This window comes from Thermothelomyces thermophilus, chromosome 3 (genome assembly GCF_000226095.1).
Source record: "Thermothelomyces thermophilus ATCC 42464 chromosome 3, complete sequence".
NCBI lineage: Eukaryota > Fungi > Ascomycota > Sordariomycetes > Sordariales > Chaetomiaceae > Thermothelomyces > Thermothelomyces thermophilus.
In genome coordinates this window covers 1,114,187-1,132,485 of record NC_016474.1, presented here as the reverse complement: position 1 = coordinate 1,132,485, position 18,299 = coordinate 1,114,187, and the positions used below count along the sequence as shown (strand labels likewise).

General features: G+C 58.7%; 3 protein-coding genes across 3 annotated transcripts; 1 reads left to right on the top strand and 2 right to left on the bottom strand.

Moving 5' to 3' along the window:
- Positions 1 to 1,208: 1,208 nt before the first annotated feature.
- MYCTH_2138875 (uncharacterized protein) lies at positions 1,209 to 4,889 on the top strand (the record flags this gene model as incomplete). Its single annotated transcript, XM_003662665.1, has 4 exons — positions 1,209 to 1,548; positions 1,630 to 3,698; positions 3,759 to 4,186; positions 4,319 to 4,889. 4 exons carry the CDS (start codon positions 1,209 to 1,211, stop codon positions 4,887 to 4,889), a joined length of 3,408 nt encoding a protein of 1,135 aa, XP_003662713.1.
- Positions 4,890 to 5,916: 1,027 nt separating this feature from the next.
- On the bottom strand, positions 5,917 to 8,244 carry MYCTH_2303678 (uncharacterized protein). The gene is made up of 3 exons (XM_003662664.1): positions 7,378 to 8,244; positions 7,023 to 7,238; positions 5,917 to 6,892 (listed from the first exon to the last, which is right to left on the bottom strand). Exons 1-3 carry the CDS (start codon positions 7,825 to 7,827, stop codon positions 6,023 to 6,025), a joined length of 1,536 nt encoding a protein of 511 aa, XP_003662712.1. The 5' UTR covers positions 7,828 to 8,244; the 3' UTR covers positions 5,917 to 6,022.
- Positions 8,245 to 9,297: 1,053 nt separating this feature from the next.
- On the bottom strand, positions 9,298 to 15,026 carry MYCTH_2303672 (uncharacterized protein). The gene is made up of 5 exons (XM_003662663.1): positions 14,921 to 15,026; positions 13,959 to 14,243; positions 13,740 to 13,842; positions 10,948 to 13,680; positions 9,298 to 10,814 (listed from the first exon to the last, which is right to left on the bottom strand). Exons 2-5 carry the CDS (start codon positions 14,192 to 14,194, stop codon positions 9,477 to 9,479), a joined length of 4,410 nt encoding a protein of 1,469 aa, XP_003662711.1. The 5' UTR covers positions 14,195 to 14,243; positions 14,921 to 15,026; the 3' UTR covers positions 9,298 to 9,476.
- Positions 15,027 to 18,299: the final 3,273 nt, after the last annotated feature.

Genomic DNA, 18,299 nt, shown 5'->3' with positions numbered 1-18,299 from the left:
GGAACAACAGGACAGGAAGGCCGAGCAAGGGCGGAGTGGAGCTGTTGTTGTTTTAGGATGGTGCAGTTCCAAGTAATCCGTACAGAGCACGAAGGGAGTGTATAGGTGGCGATACGAAGTACAGTAATCCGTACATGCAACTGCTGCGCTGGAAAACGGCACAAGGGGGTAAACGCAAAGAGAAGAAGGATGCAGAACCCGATCGACAAACTGACGGCAGATAACCTGCCGCGAGATGGCGGCCTCGAGCCGGGATCTCGATGTTGGGGTTCGCCGACGGAAGCGGAGAAATGAGAGTCGGTCCAGGGCATGTGCCAGGATGGTGCTGCTTTCGTCGTTGTTTGGGGCGGGTGCCAACCCCCCACGTGCACGCTTTCGGTGTTTCACTGCTGTGGCGTCATTGGAGCAGCTTGCGCCAGCGGCCTTAGAAGGAAGCACAGCAACCTAAGGTATCTAATTCGTATATACAGTACATACAAGTAACTAAGCGGCAGGTGCGGCTGGTGAATTCCGGGGGTTTTCAGGTCGTTATTGTGCGAGACAGAGACAAGGCTGGAATGCACACACCATGCTGCTAATTCCCGCGTCGCAAAAACATGTGTTAACAGCCAACATTAGGTGTCTCTGGGGAGGGGTACGAGTAAGGCAATGACTAGTTACAATTTCAGCCTGTCTCCAGTGACTTCGATCAACGACCCAACAATCACCAGATTAAATCCGAGCGGCGCGCAGAAGGCTGGTCTCGGCTCTGGCTACATGCCGCACCGGATGTTACAGCGGATCGTTTCTCTGCACTACTATGTTAGTTACTTTACCTAACTACCGTGTAACGTTATGCGGTGACACAAGGTTCTGTCATGTGGGGACAAGGGTGTCGGCAAAGGAAGGCCGTAACTCGGCGCTGATTCGCCCATTGGCCGCGCTGACCGTTGCCTATTTTAGGCTCTGCAGCCGCGAACAAAGGTCTCAGCCACTGAATCAAGTCCGAGCAACCAGCGACATGTTGGAAGAGAACGCAGAAACACCCATGCTCGCCGCTGCAAAACCTATAGAATAATTGCTAATTTTTTTCATGTAGCCTCCGACTTGCTATGACTCGGAAAACGGCAGCTCAATCGATGGGCAAAAGTGTCTGGACTGATAATCATCGCCGATGAGTTGTGACGACGAGGATGGCAATCTAGACCCTCGTCATTGAAGCGGCACCAATGGACAAAGAGCAGAGGCAGGACAAGGATAAGCGACGGGCTGTGCCGAAGTTTGGATCCTTCAAGCCGAATCCCACCCCTGAGCCCGCGCCCACGGCTCGGCAAACAGAGGAAGAAATCCAATCCTACAAAGACCGCCAAGGCCGGGCCGACAAGGATAGTCGCAGCCGTGACCGTGGCCGTGACCGCCGAGAGGCGGACCGTGGGCACCGGCGTTCCAGCCGAGAGCGGGGTCGGGATCGCGAGAGGCATCGGAGTCGGGGGGACCCTGAGAGGGATCGTGAAAGGGATCGCGAGAGGGAGCGAAAGAGGGAAAAGGACAGCGAACGAGGGCGCCATCGTAGTCGCCATGAGCGCCACCACACCTCCCGATCCAGAAGCCCAAGGAATGCACCCGGTCGAGATAGGTGCGACCGCGCAGGCTCCCCCGTCCTGAGCAGCAACGACCTCTTCGTCATGGACAAGCGCGGCGACCCTCTCATCGTGCAGTACGGGAGCAATGACCGCTCGCAGGTGCCGGTCTACCACCGCTTCGGCGGCGGCCGAGTCATCGGTTCCCCCGGCTTCCTGATCATCCACCGCGACGGCGTCCGGGAACAGTTCAGTATCCGGCTCCCGGGCGAAGGCAGCGGCAGCGGCTCCGCCTTCCGCGACAAGGCCCTCGTCGCGGCTGCCGCCCGCCTCCATCCCAGGCGCATCAAACCGGAGCCGGAACCGGCTCATTCAGCACGACCACCATCAGAGGCCTTCATCCCACTATCCCCACCGCGCAAACGGAAACGCCACCACAACGGCCACGATGAGGACGGCACCCACCCACCATCACCACCAGACTACCGCTCCACCTACGGCAAAGCCCGGCAGGACAACCTTCCCTCCGACTCGGACTCGGACTCGGACTCGGACTCCTCCCCGTCGCGTTCCCCGTCCCCCGAACCGGAACCCGACCTCCCGGGCCCCAGAGCCCGCGCGGCCGACCTCTCCCGCCGCGTCAAAACCCACCCCTCCGACATCCCCGCTTGGCTGGAACTCGTCGCTCTGCAGGACAGCCTCTTCGCCTCTGCCTCTTCCTCTTTCTCTTCCCCTTCTTCCCCTTCTTCCGCGATCCCGGACATTCTCGGGGGCCGAACCGCCGAAGAGGCCCGTTCCCTTGCCGAGCTGAAGCTGTCGCTCTACCAGGAAGCCCTGCCCCATGCCGTCTCCCCGCAGGACAGGGAGACGCTCCTGCTGGGGATGATGCGGGAGGGGGCCAGGGTCTGGGAGGAGGGGGTGTTGAAGAAGAAGTGGGAGGAGGTCGGCTCTCCGGATGCCGGGTTCGGTCTGTGGAAGGCGCGGTTGAACTACGAGACTGGGAGGGTCGCCGGGTTCGCGGTGGAGCAGGTCAGGGACATGATCGTGGGGAAGCTGAAGGCGCTGGGGCGGGAGCTGGAGCGGGTTGCCGCCGCCGGCCGGGAGGGCGAGGAGGAGCTCTGTCGGCAGGTTGTCTATGTCTTTTTGAGGCTGACGCGGCTGCTGCACGACGCCGGGTTCGCCGAGCTGGCCGTGGCCGCGTGGCAGGCGCTGTTGGAGATGACCTTCTGCCGGCCGCCTGCGGAGTATGCTGCCGAGGCCGCGCTGACCTCGTTTGCCGACTTTTGGGAGGGAGAGGTCGCTCGGATAGGCGAGGACGGCGCCAGAGGGTGGCGGCACTTTGTCGAGGCGGGAGAAGGCATGGTTGATCCGCCCGAGCCGAAGAGTGATAAGCCGAGCGTGGTGCGCGGGACGATGGATCCCTTGAAAGCTTGGGCTCTGATGGAGAAGCAAGGGGCCGAGAAGGCGCGCATGCCGGCCAGGACGCTGGACGAAGGGACCGAGGATGACCCGTTCAGGGTAGTCCTGTTTTCGGATATCAAGGAATTTCTGGTCTGGTTTCCCTCACCCGTTGTCCCGCAAGTCAAACCTCTACTGGCCGATGCCTTTCTGGTCTTTTGCGGGCTCCCACCGGCAGGCCTATCCGGGGAGCCATTCCTCGCCCTCTTGCGTGACCCGTTCGTTGCCGCGACGGGCCAGGGGCTCGATCTCGGCTTGGGAAAAGAGGAGGCTGGGACGACAACACGGGATCTTACGCGGCACGGCCCCGAGTTTATACAGCACGGCGGCAGCCTAGCCATATCAGCTCAGCTTCTGTTTTGTAAGAGCTCCAAATTCCGATACCTGGACGAGTGGTCGAGAATATATGAGGCGGCAGACAAGCAGGTGGACCTCTCTTGGGTCCTCCGCACCATCGGGTATCTGGTCAGAGACTGCGGAATGGAGGCGCTCGCCACGTACTATTTGGCGATGGAATGGTTGAACGACGACTCAGCCCGAGCGAGGAAGGTCGCCAAGGGTTTGCTGAAGCAGTATAGCTCCAATATCCAGTTGTACAATGCCTACGCTCTGGTCGAGTGGGCGAACGGCAACGCCGAGGTCTCTCACAAAGTCTTCTCATCGGCGACGGGGCTGGTACAGGTAAGCTAGCTGCCCTCGGAACTGTGCCACAGCCTGGACTCACGGTGACAACGGCGGCAGCCACTCTCATCCGACGGCCAGCTGCTATGGAACACTTGGGCCTGGACTCACCTCGAGTCTGGTCAGAAAGATCTGGCGCTCGCTCGTCTCTGTTCGTCAGTTGACAAGGAGTTCCGCGGCCCAATCCCGTCTCCGGCTCTCCTGCTCACGGCCAAGTCCCAGATCGCCAGCACCAGAGACTACTCGCTCTCGTCCCGACAACTGGGAACTGCAGCGCAGTATGCCGAGAGCTTGATGCTGCTCGAGTACCTCTCTGCCGAGGGCGGAAGCGAGCCGACATCCGAGACCCAAGGCAACATCAGTGCCGCGCTCTCCACCATCCATGCCTTCTCTCACGAGCTCCAGTCTCGCAACCTCCACGACACCCCGCACCACGAACGCCTCCTCCAAAGCGCCGCCTGCCTACTTTACCACCACGCAACACACGGGTAAGCCGCCGTCATCCGCATACACACACACACACGCACACACACACACGCCCAGTATCCCGCCCCTCCCGCCCGCCCCAACTCCTTTAAACAGAGTGCTAACCGCTTCCCCCCACCCTCCTTTTACCACAGTCCCTACCGCCCAAGCTACGTGCGCGACCAGCTCCAGACGTTCGTCCACCTCTTCCCGCACAACACCCTCTTCCTCTCGCTCTTCGCCTGGAGCCAGCCGCCGCTGCGCATCGACGACCCGGTGCGCGCGGTGCTGCGGACGCGGGCGCTGGCGGGGCGGCCGCTGCGGCCGCCGCACGACCGGCTGGGGACGCGGCGGTTCGCGATCCACCACGAGGCGCGCGCGGGCGCGGGGACGGCGCACTCGGTCCGGGCGGCGTTCGAGGCGGCCCTGGACGACGGCGACGACAACGCGTGCCGGGGCAGCGCCGAGCTGTGGATCCGCTACCTCCGGTTCTGCTGCTCGCGGAGGGCGGAGCTGGGGCGGGGCCGCGCGAGGGAGGTGTTCTACCGCGCCATCGGCGCCTGCCCGGGCGCCAAGGAGGTCTACATGGAGGCCTTTGGGGAGGGCATGGCGGGGATGCTGAGCGAGGCGGAGCTGAGGGCCGTGGTCGAGACCATGGCGGAGAAGGGGCTGAGGGTGCATGTGGATCTGGACGACTTCCTGCAGGGCCGGAGGGGGGAGAAATAGAGAACATGTCTTAACTTATTACCTAGGAGAGCTGCTCAACTCTTATCCAACTAATCTGATGATATTGTCGAGCTATTCGTGCGGCCGGTTGCTGAAGGGTCCGTCGTTCGTCGCTTGTATCGTCTCAAAACTTACGAGCCCGATCAATGTCAACAAGACGTCGAAGCCTCGCGGAGCTGCCCCTCCTTGGCTCATTGAGCCAGCCACAGACGGCCACTTCCCAACATCACTCACGCCTTCTCCTCTCGAGGTCGTCTCGGGATGGGGGTTGACTGATTTCAAAATCAATCGATCCATCACTGGCTGGACGGAGCACACCGTGCAGCCCTCCAGCCGATTACTAGCACAGAGGGCACGCAAGCAGAGAAGTGTGTTTCGTCTTGGGTTTCCAGAAGCTGACATGGATCCCGTGAAGTCAGTCAGTTATAGTGATTTGACAAGTGTAGGAGAACCACGTCATCCGAACAGTACATAGTACATACATGATCGGCGGGTGATGCGCGACAGATCTACACAAGGAACAAGGGACCCTGCCCCTTCCTTACTATGTAAGCACGGTCGATAGACATGATACACCAGGGTAGGAGAGCAGCTCGTTGCTGGTAATTCCTCTTGCGGTTGACCGATTGTTGATTCTCTTCGACCTCAGAGGGAAGCGCAGAGCATGGCGTAACATACGATCTCGGTCAGCGACAAGAGATTCTTCGTCAGTTACGTACGTGGAAGAAAGATTGACAATTGGTTAAGGATGCGGTTTTATCCCACTTGCCAACACCCAAGCGCCAACAGATAAGGGCACAAATATGAAGCAAACATGAAGCATCTACCGCCAAACACAACACACACACACACATATACACATGAACTTGGCAGGCCCACTGACGTGGTAATACATCTAGCCCCCCGGGCCACACATAGCGGATGCCCCCCATATATCAATCCTCCTCCTCCTCCTCCTCCTCCTCCTCCTCCTCCTCCTCCTCCTCCTCTTCTTCTTCTTCTTCTTCTTCTTCTTCTTCTTCTTCTTCTTCTTCTTCTTCTTCTTCTTCTTCTTCTTCCCAGTTCAGGCAAACCTCCGTCCTGCCTGCACGACGGCGCGAGGAGGCCGTCGCCCAGCCCCTAGTCCGCAGCTTCTAGCTGCGAGCCAGGCTGAGCAGCCCACTCGCGGCGCCCCCTCTGCTATCCATGTCCTCTTCGTATTCTTCTCTCCTTCGATTCTCGTCTGCGTTCTCCTCCTTTCTCAAATACCCGCCGTTCCCGGCAAAGCTGGCCGCCCTTCTTCGAGAAGAGGAAGACGGCAGCCACGCGGCCGCCGACGAGGACGATGATGATGATGACGACGACAACGACGACGACACCAAAGACGAGCCTGGCACGTCGGTCGCGGTGCGCGGTCTCCTGTCCGCGGGATTGGAGGCGTACCTGTACCGCTCTGGGTCATGTCGGGTGTCGAGCAGGGCTTCGGATTGGCGCCGTTGGTGGTGGTGGTGGTGTTGGTACTGGTGCGAGGCCATGTGGGAGTAGCGGTAGTCGTGGTGGAGCTGGTGGTGATGATCGTAACGGTCGTGGCGGTTCTGATGTCGGTCGTCGTGTTGACGGTCCTGCCCTTGCTCGGTCTCGCGAGCGAGGGCCAACCGCACCTCCTCGAGAAGCTGACTGCGCGACGGCGGTGCGGGCCGCGAATAGTGCCCCCGCTCCGTCCCGACGCTCGCTCTCCTAACTGGCGCGCCGGGCAGACGTCGCCTGTGTTCCCGCTGTGCCGCCGCGGCTGCAGCGGTGGCTCCCGGAGGGGGGAAAGAGGCGGCAACGGACGTGGTTGGACCGTGGTGGGTACTCTGACCTTGGGCTTGGGTCTGGCCGTGGAAGGAAGACGCGGACGAACCCCCCGCGTGCCTCGCATCTCCGGCAAGCCTCGCTTCCAGCCTATCCAGCGGCACGTCGGTCTGGCCAGTGCGCACCTTGTAACTGGCTAGCCCGAGACGGAGGCGGAGGATTTCTGCTTTCTGTTTGACCAACTCCTCTGTCAGCGTCGTTCGAGCTCCGGTAATGTTTATGTCTTGTCTGTACGCGGAGCCAAACGCGAGGTGACGAGAGCAAAGCGCGGATGCGGGGATGGAGTCTTTTGCGGCATACCTCTCTGGCCTGCTCTCGCGTCAACCTGGGTCGCGCCCGCGGGGCAGGGACCGGAGCGGGGTTGGGGTTGGGCCCCGTGGCATCGGGCTCGGTGAGGATAGTAAGCTGGGAGTTGTCGACTGCCGAGTTGTCAAACACGGATGGCGTGTCCGGGGAGGCGGAACGATGACGGGTTGTGCCGGTGGTCCGGGTCGTTGAGGTCGAGGAGGGCGGCGACTAGGTAGGGAAGAGAAAGAGCATTAGTTTCCGAAACCGCGACGAACATTGTTGTTGTTGCTGCTGCTGTTGCTGTCGCTGCACACGGCGGCAACGCAATGTTTTGCATGTATGCATTGCATACCTCTGACCGACGTACTTGACCATCTTCCCTCATGCCGTCGAGGCAAGCCCGCTTCGCGGCCGGTTCGCCTCCCTCGGCCGCCTCTGCCTCTGCCGCTGCCGCCATCCCGGACGTAGGAGGGTTAATGGCGGACGGATTAGGAGAGCGGCGTTTCCTCGACTCGACGCCCGTCTCCCTCTCCGGCGTGTCCGGCACCAATGATTGGGATGAGGACAGGGACGAGAACGGGGACGGTGACGGTGACGACGACGGCGATGCAGACGAAACGCGGGTGGTCGGCGAGGCACCGCCCACGCTCAGCTCCTGCCGGGGCGCAACCGACTTGACCTTGACCGGGCTCAGGTGTCGCGCCGGCGTGAAGAGCTGCTGCTTACCACCCTCGTGTCTCCTCGCCTTGTTGGGCGAGCACGCGTTGGGGTCGAGCGCACCGAGGACGCGGCGTTTGACGGGCGATGATGCATCCATCCTTGCTGGCGGTTTCCGGAACGTATGACAGACGCGGGAGGGGGGAGGGAGGGAGGGCTGACTCCGCGTTCTTCCTCCGGCAAACAGACAAGTCAATTGCAATTGAAACAAGCAAAAAACGACTTTAGGCGGGGGGCGGGAGAGAGAAATGCAGCGGGCAGCCAAAGGAAAGGAAGGTGCTGCAGAGAATTTGGGGAGTCTTCTGCGTAGGGAAACTCCAAGTGTCCGAACCCCGAAGAATGTACGGATTACTGTAACGTTTGTGCTCAGTCCGGAGAGAGAACACGAGAGACCCTTCTTACAACAACACGAGGACGGCGAAATGACTCTCCAACCACGTCGCCCCTCCCGAGTCCCGCGCTTTTGGTGTTAAGCAAGGTTAACGCGTCGGCCGGCATCCACATCGGAACCCCAGGCACGCGCTGCGACGCTCGGCCCTCTTCGATGAACTGCAAGATTGCAGTGGGTCCGCCTTCCACTTGTCCAAATCTGGCAATTTGTAAATACGCGTCCAAACGCGTTTCTCAACGGTTAACCCTCAGGTTGCAAGGTTGAGGTCCGAGAGAGACTCAGGGTTAGACTCACTCGGGATCTCGGCCAGCGACTCCGACAGCAGGGATTCACGCGCCGCACTTCATGCAACCGCCCCCCCCCCCGGGGGGGATTACTAGAGATATTGCAGCACACTCGAAACCGCGAGATGGACACGGAGCCAAGGGAAGGAGAGGGTGGGATGGGGCGTGGGCGAACTCTTATCATCCTCCAAGACCGTTTGTATATTATAATATACCTCCCAAGATTATCCACGTAGAATAATATGGACGAAACGCGCTACCTCCAACTAATGCGGTATGCCATCGGGGGACTACGGCTCCACAACACTAGAAGAGGAACACAGAGACGAACTCAAATGGTAAACGACATGTCCCTGGCTGTTGGCATAGCCCACTGGCAGCACTCGCCTCCGAAACGAGTGCACTACTTCAGAAACAACAATGCACGACCCCGACCCAAAAAGCCCCGGTCATTCCCCGGTTGAGAATGTGCGTACGGACGTACATGGCCGGGTGATCTTGTACATACACCGCCATCCCGTACCGCTGTTCCCAGATGAAAAGACATGCCCCAGCCGAACCACTAACTCCCCCCAGAGTCCACGGATTGGCCGCACCCAACCCAGAGAAATGAGCCACGACGATAATAAACAAGACAAAAAAGAGCTTCGACACACAGACCATATACGATATCCAGCCCAAAATGGCCCATGGTGGCACCGCCCCCTCTCTCCCTAGAAAGCACACACACGAAACCAATGTCGACGCCAAACCCTGTTTTTTTTCCACTGAATAACTCCCCTTTTCTTCTCAATGCTTCCTCGGTCATAACCTCCAACCCTCTGACCCCCCAACCCAAACCCTAAACTCCCGCCGCCCTCAGCTTCCTCAGCTCCTTGGCACGGAGACCTACTATTCTCACCCCCTCCCAGAGTGTCGCCACATTCGTCCCTCTCGCTGCCTCCCCGATAATGCCGCTCCAAGGATATATGTGTCCTAGGTATCCAAATACCCGATCTGCTGCTGCTGCTGCTGCTGCTGCTGCTGCTGCTGCGTCTCTTCGCATCCTTCCCCCCGCTCCCCTCGGCACCAGTTTCACACCTCCGTCGAGTAAAGCTCCCGATCTACCCGGAAAGGCTTGGAGAAGTCGTTCTGCAGATCGTCCAGTGGGAACATCATCGACTCGTTCGTGAACAAGTCCATATCCATGTCCATACTGGGCGACCCAAAGTTCTCCATGTTGATGTTGGTCATGTCATAAAGCAAGTCGTTGTCGAGCGGCTGCACCTGCAGGTCGATGTCCAGTGCCGCCGTCTCAGCAATGTCGCTGGTCGCTTCCGACGTTCCGCTGTCCTTGCTCGACTCGGGAGTATCGTTAGGCGTAAGCGACCGGTACGTGCCAAAGTCCGGCACCAAGGTCCCCGTGACCGCCTCGAGTGAGCTGCTGAGGCCGGAAAACAGGTCTTGCGGGTCGACCGTCGAGCTCATCCACGGATCCTCGGCAGTAGGGATCTGTGGGGTTCCGGCCCCTTGTTTCGCGGCCAAGTTCCGGCCCGGAGTGCCAGCGTTTTCGCCGGGCTTGGCGCCTGCCGCGCTGCCTTGCCGCTGCATCGACCCGGCCCGGGACATCGGGGTCGCTGCCGGCTTCTGGCCCTGCTTGGAACGGCTGATGCTCATGGGCGTCGCCGCCGGAGTCGAGACGCTCTGAGCGCCAGGCTTTGGCGACGCCTTCGGATTGCCCTGGGCATCCAAACCAAGTGCGGCAGCCATCTGCTCCTGGAGGAAGCCATGAGGGTTCTCAAACGGCTTGACATGCTCCTCCTGACGGTGTGTGTTGAGTGCTTCCTCCGTCAGGAACCCGATTGAATTTATCTCGCAGCCAGGCTCCGGGCACCTCAACTTAGGCGGCTCTGGCTTCCTGGCAGCCGCGGGCGACGGCGTGCCGACTTGCGGTGACGACGCGTTGGGTGTCTGCTGCTGGGCCATGGGCGGCGAGGCCTGGCCCGCCCCGGTCTTGGCTTTCTTGCGAGCCGGTGGGATGACCAGATTCGCTTGCGTAATTCGCTGCTCGCTCAGGTATTCCGGATTTCCGGCGGGCGACGACTTTTGCATACCAAACTGGAACGGTGGCTGCGACGTCGTCGGTGCCGCCGGCGGTTGAGCTGCCTTGGTTGCCGTTCGGTTCTGTGCTTGCTTGAGGGCCTGGGTCTGTTTCTCCAGGTTCGCAGCGCTCAAGGGAGAAGGTTGAGGTGGGACTTGGACTCCAGCACCAGCCCCGGATTGGCCTGCCGATCTCTTGAGCATCTCTATGTCTTGCACCATACTCTCTAACATGTTCATGTATTGATCTAGCTCGTCCTTGGTTATCGTCAAGGACTCGGGCAGCTGCGACATCTGATCGCCGTCGACAAACTGCCGGGATACCTTGAATCTCTGGACAAAGCGTTAGAACACTCTCGGCTTGCCAAGCTACAAAAAGGGTTGTTTTCTTCTCTTTCTTTTTTTTTTTTTTTGGGGGGGGGGGGGCGAGGGGGAGTGGTGGGAGAGATGGGACTGGAAAACATACGATCTTGAAGAACATTCTTGCCCTCGAGTCGTCCTTGGTGTACGAGTACCACTTGCCGATAACAGGGCCACGGAACCACTTGATCTTTTCAGCAATCTGGGTAAGTTTGAGGCGAGTCTCGCCGAACATTGGGGACGACATTGTTATCCTGGCACCCTGCTGCGGCTGCGCTTCTTGCTGCCTTACTTCATCGAGAGCAAGCCGATGCCCCTCAGTAGCCAGGTTTTTGAGTCGGGCGTAGAGTTCAGGTGGGACGGGCGGCATGGCCTGCCGAATCCGCATCGCAATTGCTTTTTGTTGATCTGGCGGCAGTCTTGCCAACTGCTCTTGGGGTATCTTCGCGAGTTGTTCCGGAGAAAGCTTCATGAGCTGCTCCACGGTTGGCTTTGAAGCGGCCGAAGGAGGTCGGGTTTCCGATTGGGGAGCAGGTCTCTGCGCGGCACCACCTGGTTGGCCGGCCACATCATTGGGATCCTCCGGGTTCGGCCGCTTCAGGCTCTTGGCCACCGTGGCAGGCGACGGGTTAAGGGGTTGTTGACGTGCGCCCTTAGCAGGGGCGGCAGGAGCCTCTGACACCGGGGCAGCCGCAGGCTTCGGTTGAGGAGGCTGAGTGGTCTGTTGCTGGACTCCCATTGATGTGGTCGGTTGCGGCGCCGCGGAAACGGCGCCCTGCTGGCCGGCCGGAGCCTGAGCCATCAGCGCACCCGGCTTTTGGACCCCTCCGGCAAGGTTGATATTAACCCTTGCTTGCTGGGATTGCCTATGCTGTTCCCAGGCCCTCTTTGCCCAAAGGTCACGCTTGTACTTCCTCACGACCTCGATCAAAACCTCATCCGACATATTGGCGAACTGCGGGTTCCTCCGGACACCTTCAATCTCTTGACGAGATACCTGCGAGATGTTGGGCGGATATGACATTCCCGGGGGGAGCGGCGGCGGTTGGAAGCCCGGTTGCTGAGGAAGAGGCCCGTTCGGACCCTGAGGAGCCACCGCGGCTGCGGCTTGCTGCCGTTTTTCCCACGCTTGCTTAAACTGCACCGTCTGCCAGTAGCCGAGACGGTTGATCAGTGGAGCAGGAACGACACCCGGATTGGCCTGGAGGAACTGCCGGAGCTGGGACCATTTCCGCGTTTCGGGGGGTACTATCCCTCGGAGCTGCGCTAGAATCTGGGGAGGCACATCCATGTTGCTCATGGCCGCCCGCCCTTGCGGGGACTGGGCGAATGCATTGAATCGCTGGTCAGCCTCGCTAGGCACGGGTTTGGGCTGCTGCTGCCCAAGCCCGGGCTGCGTCGTCGGCTGCATGTGGCCATTGGCCTTCTGGCTGGCATCGACGACACCGGCTTGATTTGGGCCGCCCATCGGACCGGCCGGAGATGGCCCTGGGATCCCGGGCATCAAGCCTGGCTTAGGCCCTTGGAAGGCGCTAGTTCCAGATCGATCCTGTTGCAGCTGAGCATAAAAGTTCCTCATGGCGCCGTCGGGGCCGAGGTTCGGGACCATTCCCGCCATGGCAGTGTTGGTCATGTTCCCCTGCAGCGACGGTGGTCTCGTGTTGTTCTGGTGGTTAAATTGCGGGTTTAGGGTAGCTGCCATTGGCGGGTTACCCTGGCTCACAGGGTGGCCGTTGCCTTGGCCCATGGGTATTGGTGGCTGTCGCATCGGGGCGTTGAGGGTGTTCATTGCCGGGCTCTGAGAAGCCTGTGGAGGGGCCGTCGGGGCTGCCATGGCTCCTGGTTGGCCCGGCATGGGTCGGCCGGGGACCGCCCGAACACCCTGCTGGGCCTGGACTTGAGCAGCCGTAGCATCAGGCATCCCGAAGGGCTGGACCTGCGTAGGCCGCGGCGTCTGGTTCGGGCCCTGTTGGTTGCCCGGCCTAGCCTGCGGCGGCATGCCGGTCATCGCTGCCGGTGTCGCATTCCGCCCGGGAGCGGTGCTCGCGGGGACTACCGTCTGTCCGGCTTGCTGCGCGAGGAGGCCCATCTGCTGCTCATTACGGATATCCTCCATGTTTGGGGGGAAGGCCTGGCCATCGGGCATGACCGCTTGCCGAGCCAGATTCCCCATGAGAGCAGGGTTCATAGGGCCCTGGTTCGGCGCTTGCCGCATCATGTTGGCTGGCATGCCTGCTCGCTGCTGCATCAAGTTCCTCTGTGCCTGAGCCCGAAGGTGCATGAGGGCCTGGTTCTGGAAATAAATGAAGACGGGATCCTTGCCTTGGGCGGCGTACTCCTGTAGTTGAGCGGCTGTCATCCTCTGCTGCATCTGTTGTCGGATGTTATTTTTTGTATGCTCGTCTGTGTTACCCATGAGCCTCATCGCCACCGCATTAACTCTGGCCCTGTCCTGCTGAGATAGCTGCCCGAGCGGATCGACCTGAGGTACTCCTGGCTGGCGCGCTTGTCCCATCTGCATGGGAAACTGGCGCTGATCCGGTCTGTTCTGGAGCATGCCCGGTGTGGGCATCCCCATGCCCAACTGCTGGGGCTGCTGAGGCATGACAGGAACCTGCATGGGGTTTTGCATCGGCTGGAATCCGTGCTGGGGCGGTTGACCCAGACCCCTCGCGGCCATCTGATTCAGCATCATCTGCTGCTGTCGCTGCTGGGCTGCCTGCAGTTGGGCTTGCCTTGCCGCATCGTTGTTGACATGGTTCTGAAGCTCCGTGGCGTTTTCTTGTCGCCGTTTGACCATCTCTGCGGTCTTCTGCGCCATGGCGTGATCATAGGATTGCTAGGTCCGAGTTAGACAAACCACTCTCTGGTCTAAGGCTGAACTGATTGATTGCCTACCCGATCCGGTGACTGCAAGAATAGCTTCTTCTCGTGTTCAATTGCGGTCAAGGCGAACTTTTGCCAATCGGGACTTGGGTAGGCCAAGAGCGTATTTGATACCCTGCGGAACCGTTAGCATCTCGAAGATATCGTGCCAGATACCGCAAGCCGAGGCAGGAAACTCGACGGGCGGCAAAGCTTGAGAATCAACTTCGAAAATGTGAAAACACTTCGTACAGATTGATGGTCTTTGCAAAACGATCTCCGATACTGACGCCAGACTGCCACGAGTTGATGGGCGCCAAGCTCATACTCTGCATCAGGTGGGTGGAGACTAGATTTTGAAGTTGCTTGTCCCGCGAGGACTGCTGCTGCTGCTGCTGTTGTTGTTGTTGCTGTTGCTGCTGCTGCTGCTGCTGTTGCAGCATCAACATCTGGCCGTTCGCGACCATCTGGGGTATGTTGGCGGCCATGGCCGCTGGACGAGAGATATCAGGAGATCCACGAAGAGGGTCGAGGGGCCTTGAGGATTGTAGAAAGTTAGACTATGAAGCCTGGACGGCAAGTGCCCATGTAAGACGGACTGCAGTGCTGGACCGCGCGAAAGCTGGCCGCGGGGCGAGCGACAACACGGCCGCGGTGCCTCGGGGCAAACCGCGGGACCAACTAGTCCTCCCCGTCACCGCTCGCAAGCCAAGGTACAGATCGGGCCGTTGCAGTCAGTGTTGAGATCCGTTCAAAGATCGAGGATCGCAAAAAAAGAGTTGCTGGTCCGTCTCCGCAGTGCCCGCATCTGTTTTACAGGGAGACGCCCAACTTTGAGAAACTGATAACCGAGCGGCCGGGGACAGGCAGTGGGCGGTTGCAATCTCGAGCGAGGCAAGGCACGGCCGGAGCGGTGGTGACGGAGTGTATCGCCGGCGTCGAATTGTGCCAGGAGATTAAGTTATGGTCGTGAGTTCGGCGGCCTGGTGCATTCGTCTCTGTTTGCTGGCGAGGCCTGCTCCAAAAGGATGGCGGTGTGCGGACGTTGGAGTGTTGTGTGTGATGTCCGGTGGGGGGGGAGATATGACGGAGGGAGATCTCGAGCTCAGACCGCGTTGAACGACGGCGGCAGAGAAGTACAAAGAGCAGAAGAAAAAAAACAACGCGGAGCGGGAGCAAGGGCAAATTCGAAAGGTATATTGTTGCAAACGTACCACCTGAGCACAGCACGAGGCGGATTGCTGCCGCAAAAAGAGGACGAAGGCGTGCTTCGTTGTGGGTTGCGGGTGCCTGGGCGGCGTGAAGCGGGAGGGAAACGACCGAGTGGAATGGGGAAGGGGAACGAGTTGACGGGACCTGGCGCGAGGATGTGGGCTGCAATCGCCAAGCCTGTGTCCTGCTGGGCGGTTAAGTGGGTCCACAGCCAAAAAAGCCAAGACCAAAAGTGGAAACCGAGACCAAAACCTTGTCCGGGACGGGAGCTGGGAGCTGAAGGTACTTTCCAGTCGTATCGTGCCAGTAACGTACTGTACGGAACATGTATGTACTATACTGTACATGCCTGACCCTTACCTTCCTTACCTAATAAGGTGCATTGCGAGGTACTGCGGTTCTATTGCAGCCGGGCACACCACTGGAAAACTAGCAGAGCAATGACCGGGCAGCTGAGTTTGCGTGACCTGAAAGTCGAGTACCACACAAAATTCGTTGGAGGGGGAAAACATCAGGGTGTTCCATTTAGGACAGTCAACATCAGGTGAACTACGAGGGGCTCAGAGCCCAGAAGAGCATGATGAATCTTTGCCCATGTGCGTGCAGTGTGCAGTGCACGAAGGACTTGGAGGCTCTGCAGCCAGGACGTCACCCCCAGGGCACGCATTACGTATGTCAGCCTGATTCCTGATACCTCAGGTAACCTACCCATCCTGTACTTTGTACATACCATATTCAAGTGCTCGGTAGTCGGGTATGCCGGAAATCATTCCCTGCGTAAACCCCCCGGTATGTGTACAGTACATACAGATCCTTATTAGGTAGCCCAGCAACGATAGCTACAATCCGCGAGCGAGGGTTCTTTTTTGGTTTTTTTTTTTTCCTGTTGTTTTCTTTTTAGTTTGCGTGGCTACTTGGTATCATCATTGCCCAAACAAACCACGCAACAAAAGGCCGTCGTCTGAGGGCCAAGCCGTCTTTTGAGACAAGCCAGGATGACTCGGTGCAAGGTGTGGATGGGCGGCAGGGGTCCGACTCCAGCCGTGGCACTGCAACAGCCGGCTGCTTGGGCTCTGCATCCAGGTAGGCAGAAGACGTCGCAATTACAGGAAAATCTGTCCACTGCGGACTGCACGCTGCGTACCTTAAGTACCCGCAGTATGTAAGGTATGTACTGTACTGTACTGTACATAAGGAACCTATATTAGCAGAGCGCCGCCTTGTTCACTTCACACTTCATGCTCTGCCAGAGCCTGTACTGCGGATACTAAGTGTACGGAATGTCGTCTTATGGGCATGGATGCCTTATTTTCCTTGTTCAGGCCTCACCGACTCAGAGTATGTAGTAGTGTACGGATTACTATACAAATTGACGACAGATTACTTGAACATACAAGTATGTCTGTATGTACAGTACGCGGGCGCAGTGTACAGGGGGGACCGAGATGGCAACCTGGAAGATCCGGCAAGGCTTGCCAGCGAACACCCAGTGGACCACCAGAACAGCAATTCCCCCCCCCCCCCTTCCCAAAACGATTCAACCGCCATCAGTTCCCGACCACTCTCCCCACTCACACTTCAGTCCGGAATATATACACCATGCTGATGTACAGGTTTTCCGTACCGATGATGACTTTATCGGTTCCGTTGCGAGCTTACTACGTAGTGTAGGCCCGGGTATGGACACTTTGCTGCGCACCTCTTGCTGTTCTCTCCCATGGAAGCTATCTGTCATTCTCGACGCTCACGGGCGCCTCCGTCCTCAGATGCGATCTGAGCCCAGGTTGAACCCGGGGCTCGGCCACGCGTGCATCCGCTCCCCGTGCCACGGCCCCCCCCCCCCGGTCGGGCGTCGAGGCTCTCTCTCGGTTGCTCGACTCAACTCGAGCGAGAAGGTCGGCTAACAATGAGTGGGAGCTCTTTATCGCGCAATCTTTGGAGACAGGAGATGGGTAAACTGATGACGGCAAAAGTGTGAGAAGTCGCGGCTCTTGTGCCTTCATTGTCAGTAGAGAGCCAAAGGATCCCCATCTCAAATGCGACAAAAACTCTCATCATCATCCTGTCACCCAGCTCTGCCACGGCTGACCCGCTGCTTCTGTACGGCGGCTGGGCAGTCTGTGCGCTGCGGGCCTCCAAACCACCTTACGCTAGTGACTACCCAGGCGAGCCAGGCAGCCCGCCTAGGTAGGGCGGAGATCCAGGGCTTCTGGATGCTGAACGGATCAATTGCCCGGCAACTTTTGCGGGAGAAATACATCGATGGTTTGAGCAATGGAATTTGGGGCGAACGCGGATAATGTACTTGGGATGCGTCTGAGGTGAATAACGAAGCATGCTGTGTCAGTCTTCGACATCTCACCAAGGAATGGCGTCCTCGCGGCAATCCGCTCAACCCCGGCCCCTCCCGCAGTATGGGCACCCCTGCTTCTCCATTTTCACCACCCAAGCATGTACGGATTACTATTAGTATGTATGTGCATTAGGTACGGACGTGTACTCCGTCCTTCCTCATTCCTCTGCAGAACACCTGTACGTTATATTTGGCCGGCAGCAATCCTTGAACGTACTCTACAGAGTTAGAGGAAGTAAGCGATCTTTCCTGTGTGGATCTAGACTAACTGTTGGTCCTTGCGTGACGAGTCGTTTTTTTCTCTCTCTTTCTTCGTTAGGTATGTATGTACATACCTTCCACTCTTGTGTATCTCTGAGCTAAGCTGAGTGCAGAGTTCCCCACAGGGACAAACAATCTACTGCGTACTATGACAGAAACCAGGATTGCGCTCGACCCCAACCCAGCGCCAGTTCACTACCCGCTATCACCTCGACGACCGACAATGGCACATGCAACACAATCTTACTCGTAGGGACAGAGTTCTGCAGATGCATGCCATACATTAGGTATCCAACGGAAGCTCGAGTCCCTCTCTTGCCAGGCGTAGATCAGTGACCTGACCCAGCAGAACATGTATGTATGTACAGATTACAATACATACATTACGTGTATACAAGCTATGTGAGTGTGCAGTACACTCCAGACGCGTATCACGAAATCAAGAGGTTTGCTGAGTGTGCACATGAACATGCAGTGAGCTACTAAGCTACACAGTAGGGAACCTTTCAGGCCGCGCACGGTATGCATCTATGTACTGTACTCATAGTCCAGTACAGTAACGTGTAACTCTTCCGTACCAAGATACCTTAGGTTAAGGTTGTAGTTGGTGCAGATAGGCGGTTTCCAATTGACATTGCGCCGATCTGCAACGGCACCTCGTCCGCGCACGCAACTCGGAGACCTGCATTCGCCGCCACTACTGCTCGTTGCCCTCGAGACACCCACAGCGACGCCGATATCTCACGCAACCCGGCCGTTTGTGGCGG

Excerpts from the sequence above, each read along its gene's own strand:
- MYCTH_2303678 (XM_003662664.1), bottom strand. The coding sequence starts at position 7,827 with ATGGATGCATCATCGCCCGTCAAACGCCGCGTCCTCGGTGCGCTCGAC. Across the intron at positions 7,239-7,377 it reads GCATGAGGGAAGATGGTCAA|TCGCCGCCCTCCTCGACCTC; the intron begins GTACGTCGGTCA and ends TTCCCTACCTAG. Across the intron at positions 6,893-7,022 it reads CGCGAGAGCAGGCCAGAGAG|AAAGCAGAAATCCTCCGCCT; the intron begins GTATGCCGCAAA and ends TTGGTCAAACAG.
- MYCTH_2303672 (XM_003662663.1), bottom strand. The coding sequence starts at position 14,194 with ATGGCCGCCAACATACCCCAGATGGTCGCGAACGGCCAGATGTTGATG. Across the intron at positions 13,843-13,958 it reads TTTGCAAAGACCATCAATCT|GGTATCAAATACGCTCTTGG; the intron begins GTACGAAGTGTT and ends ACGGTTCCGCAG. Across the intron at positions 13,681-13,739 it reads TCTTGCAGTCACCGGATCGG|CAATCCTATGATCACGCCAT; the intron begins GTAGGCAATCAA and ends ACTCGGACCTAG.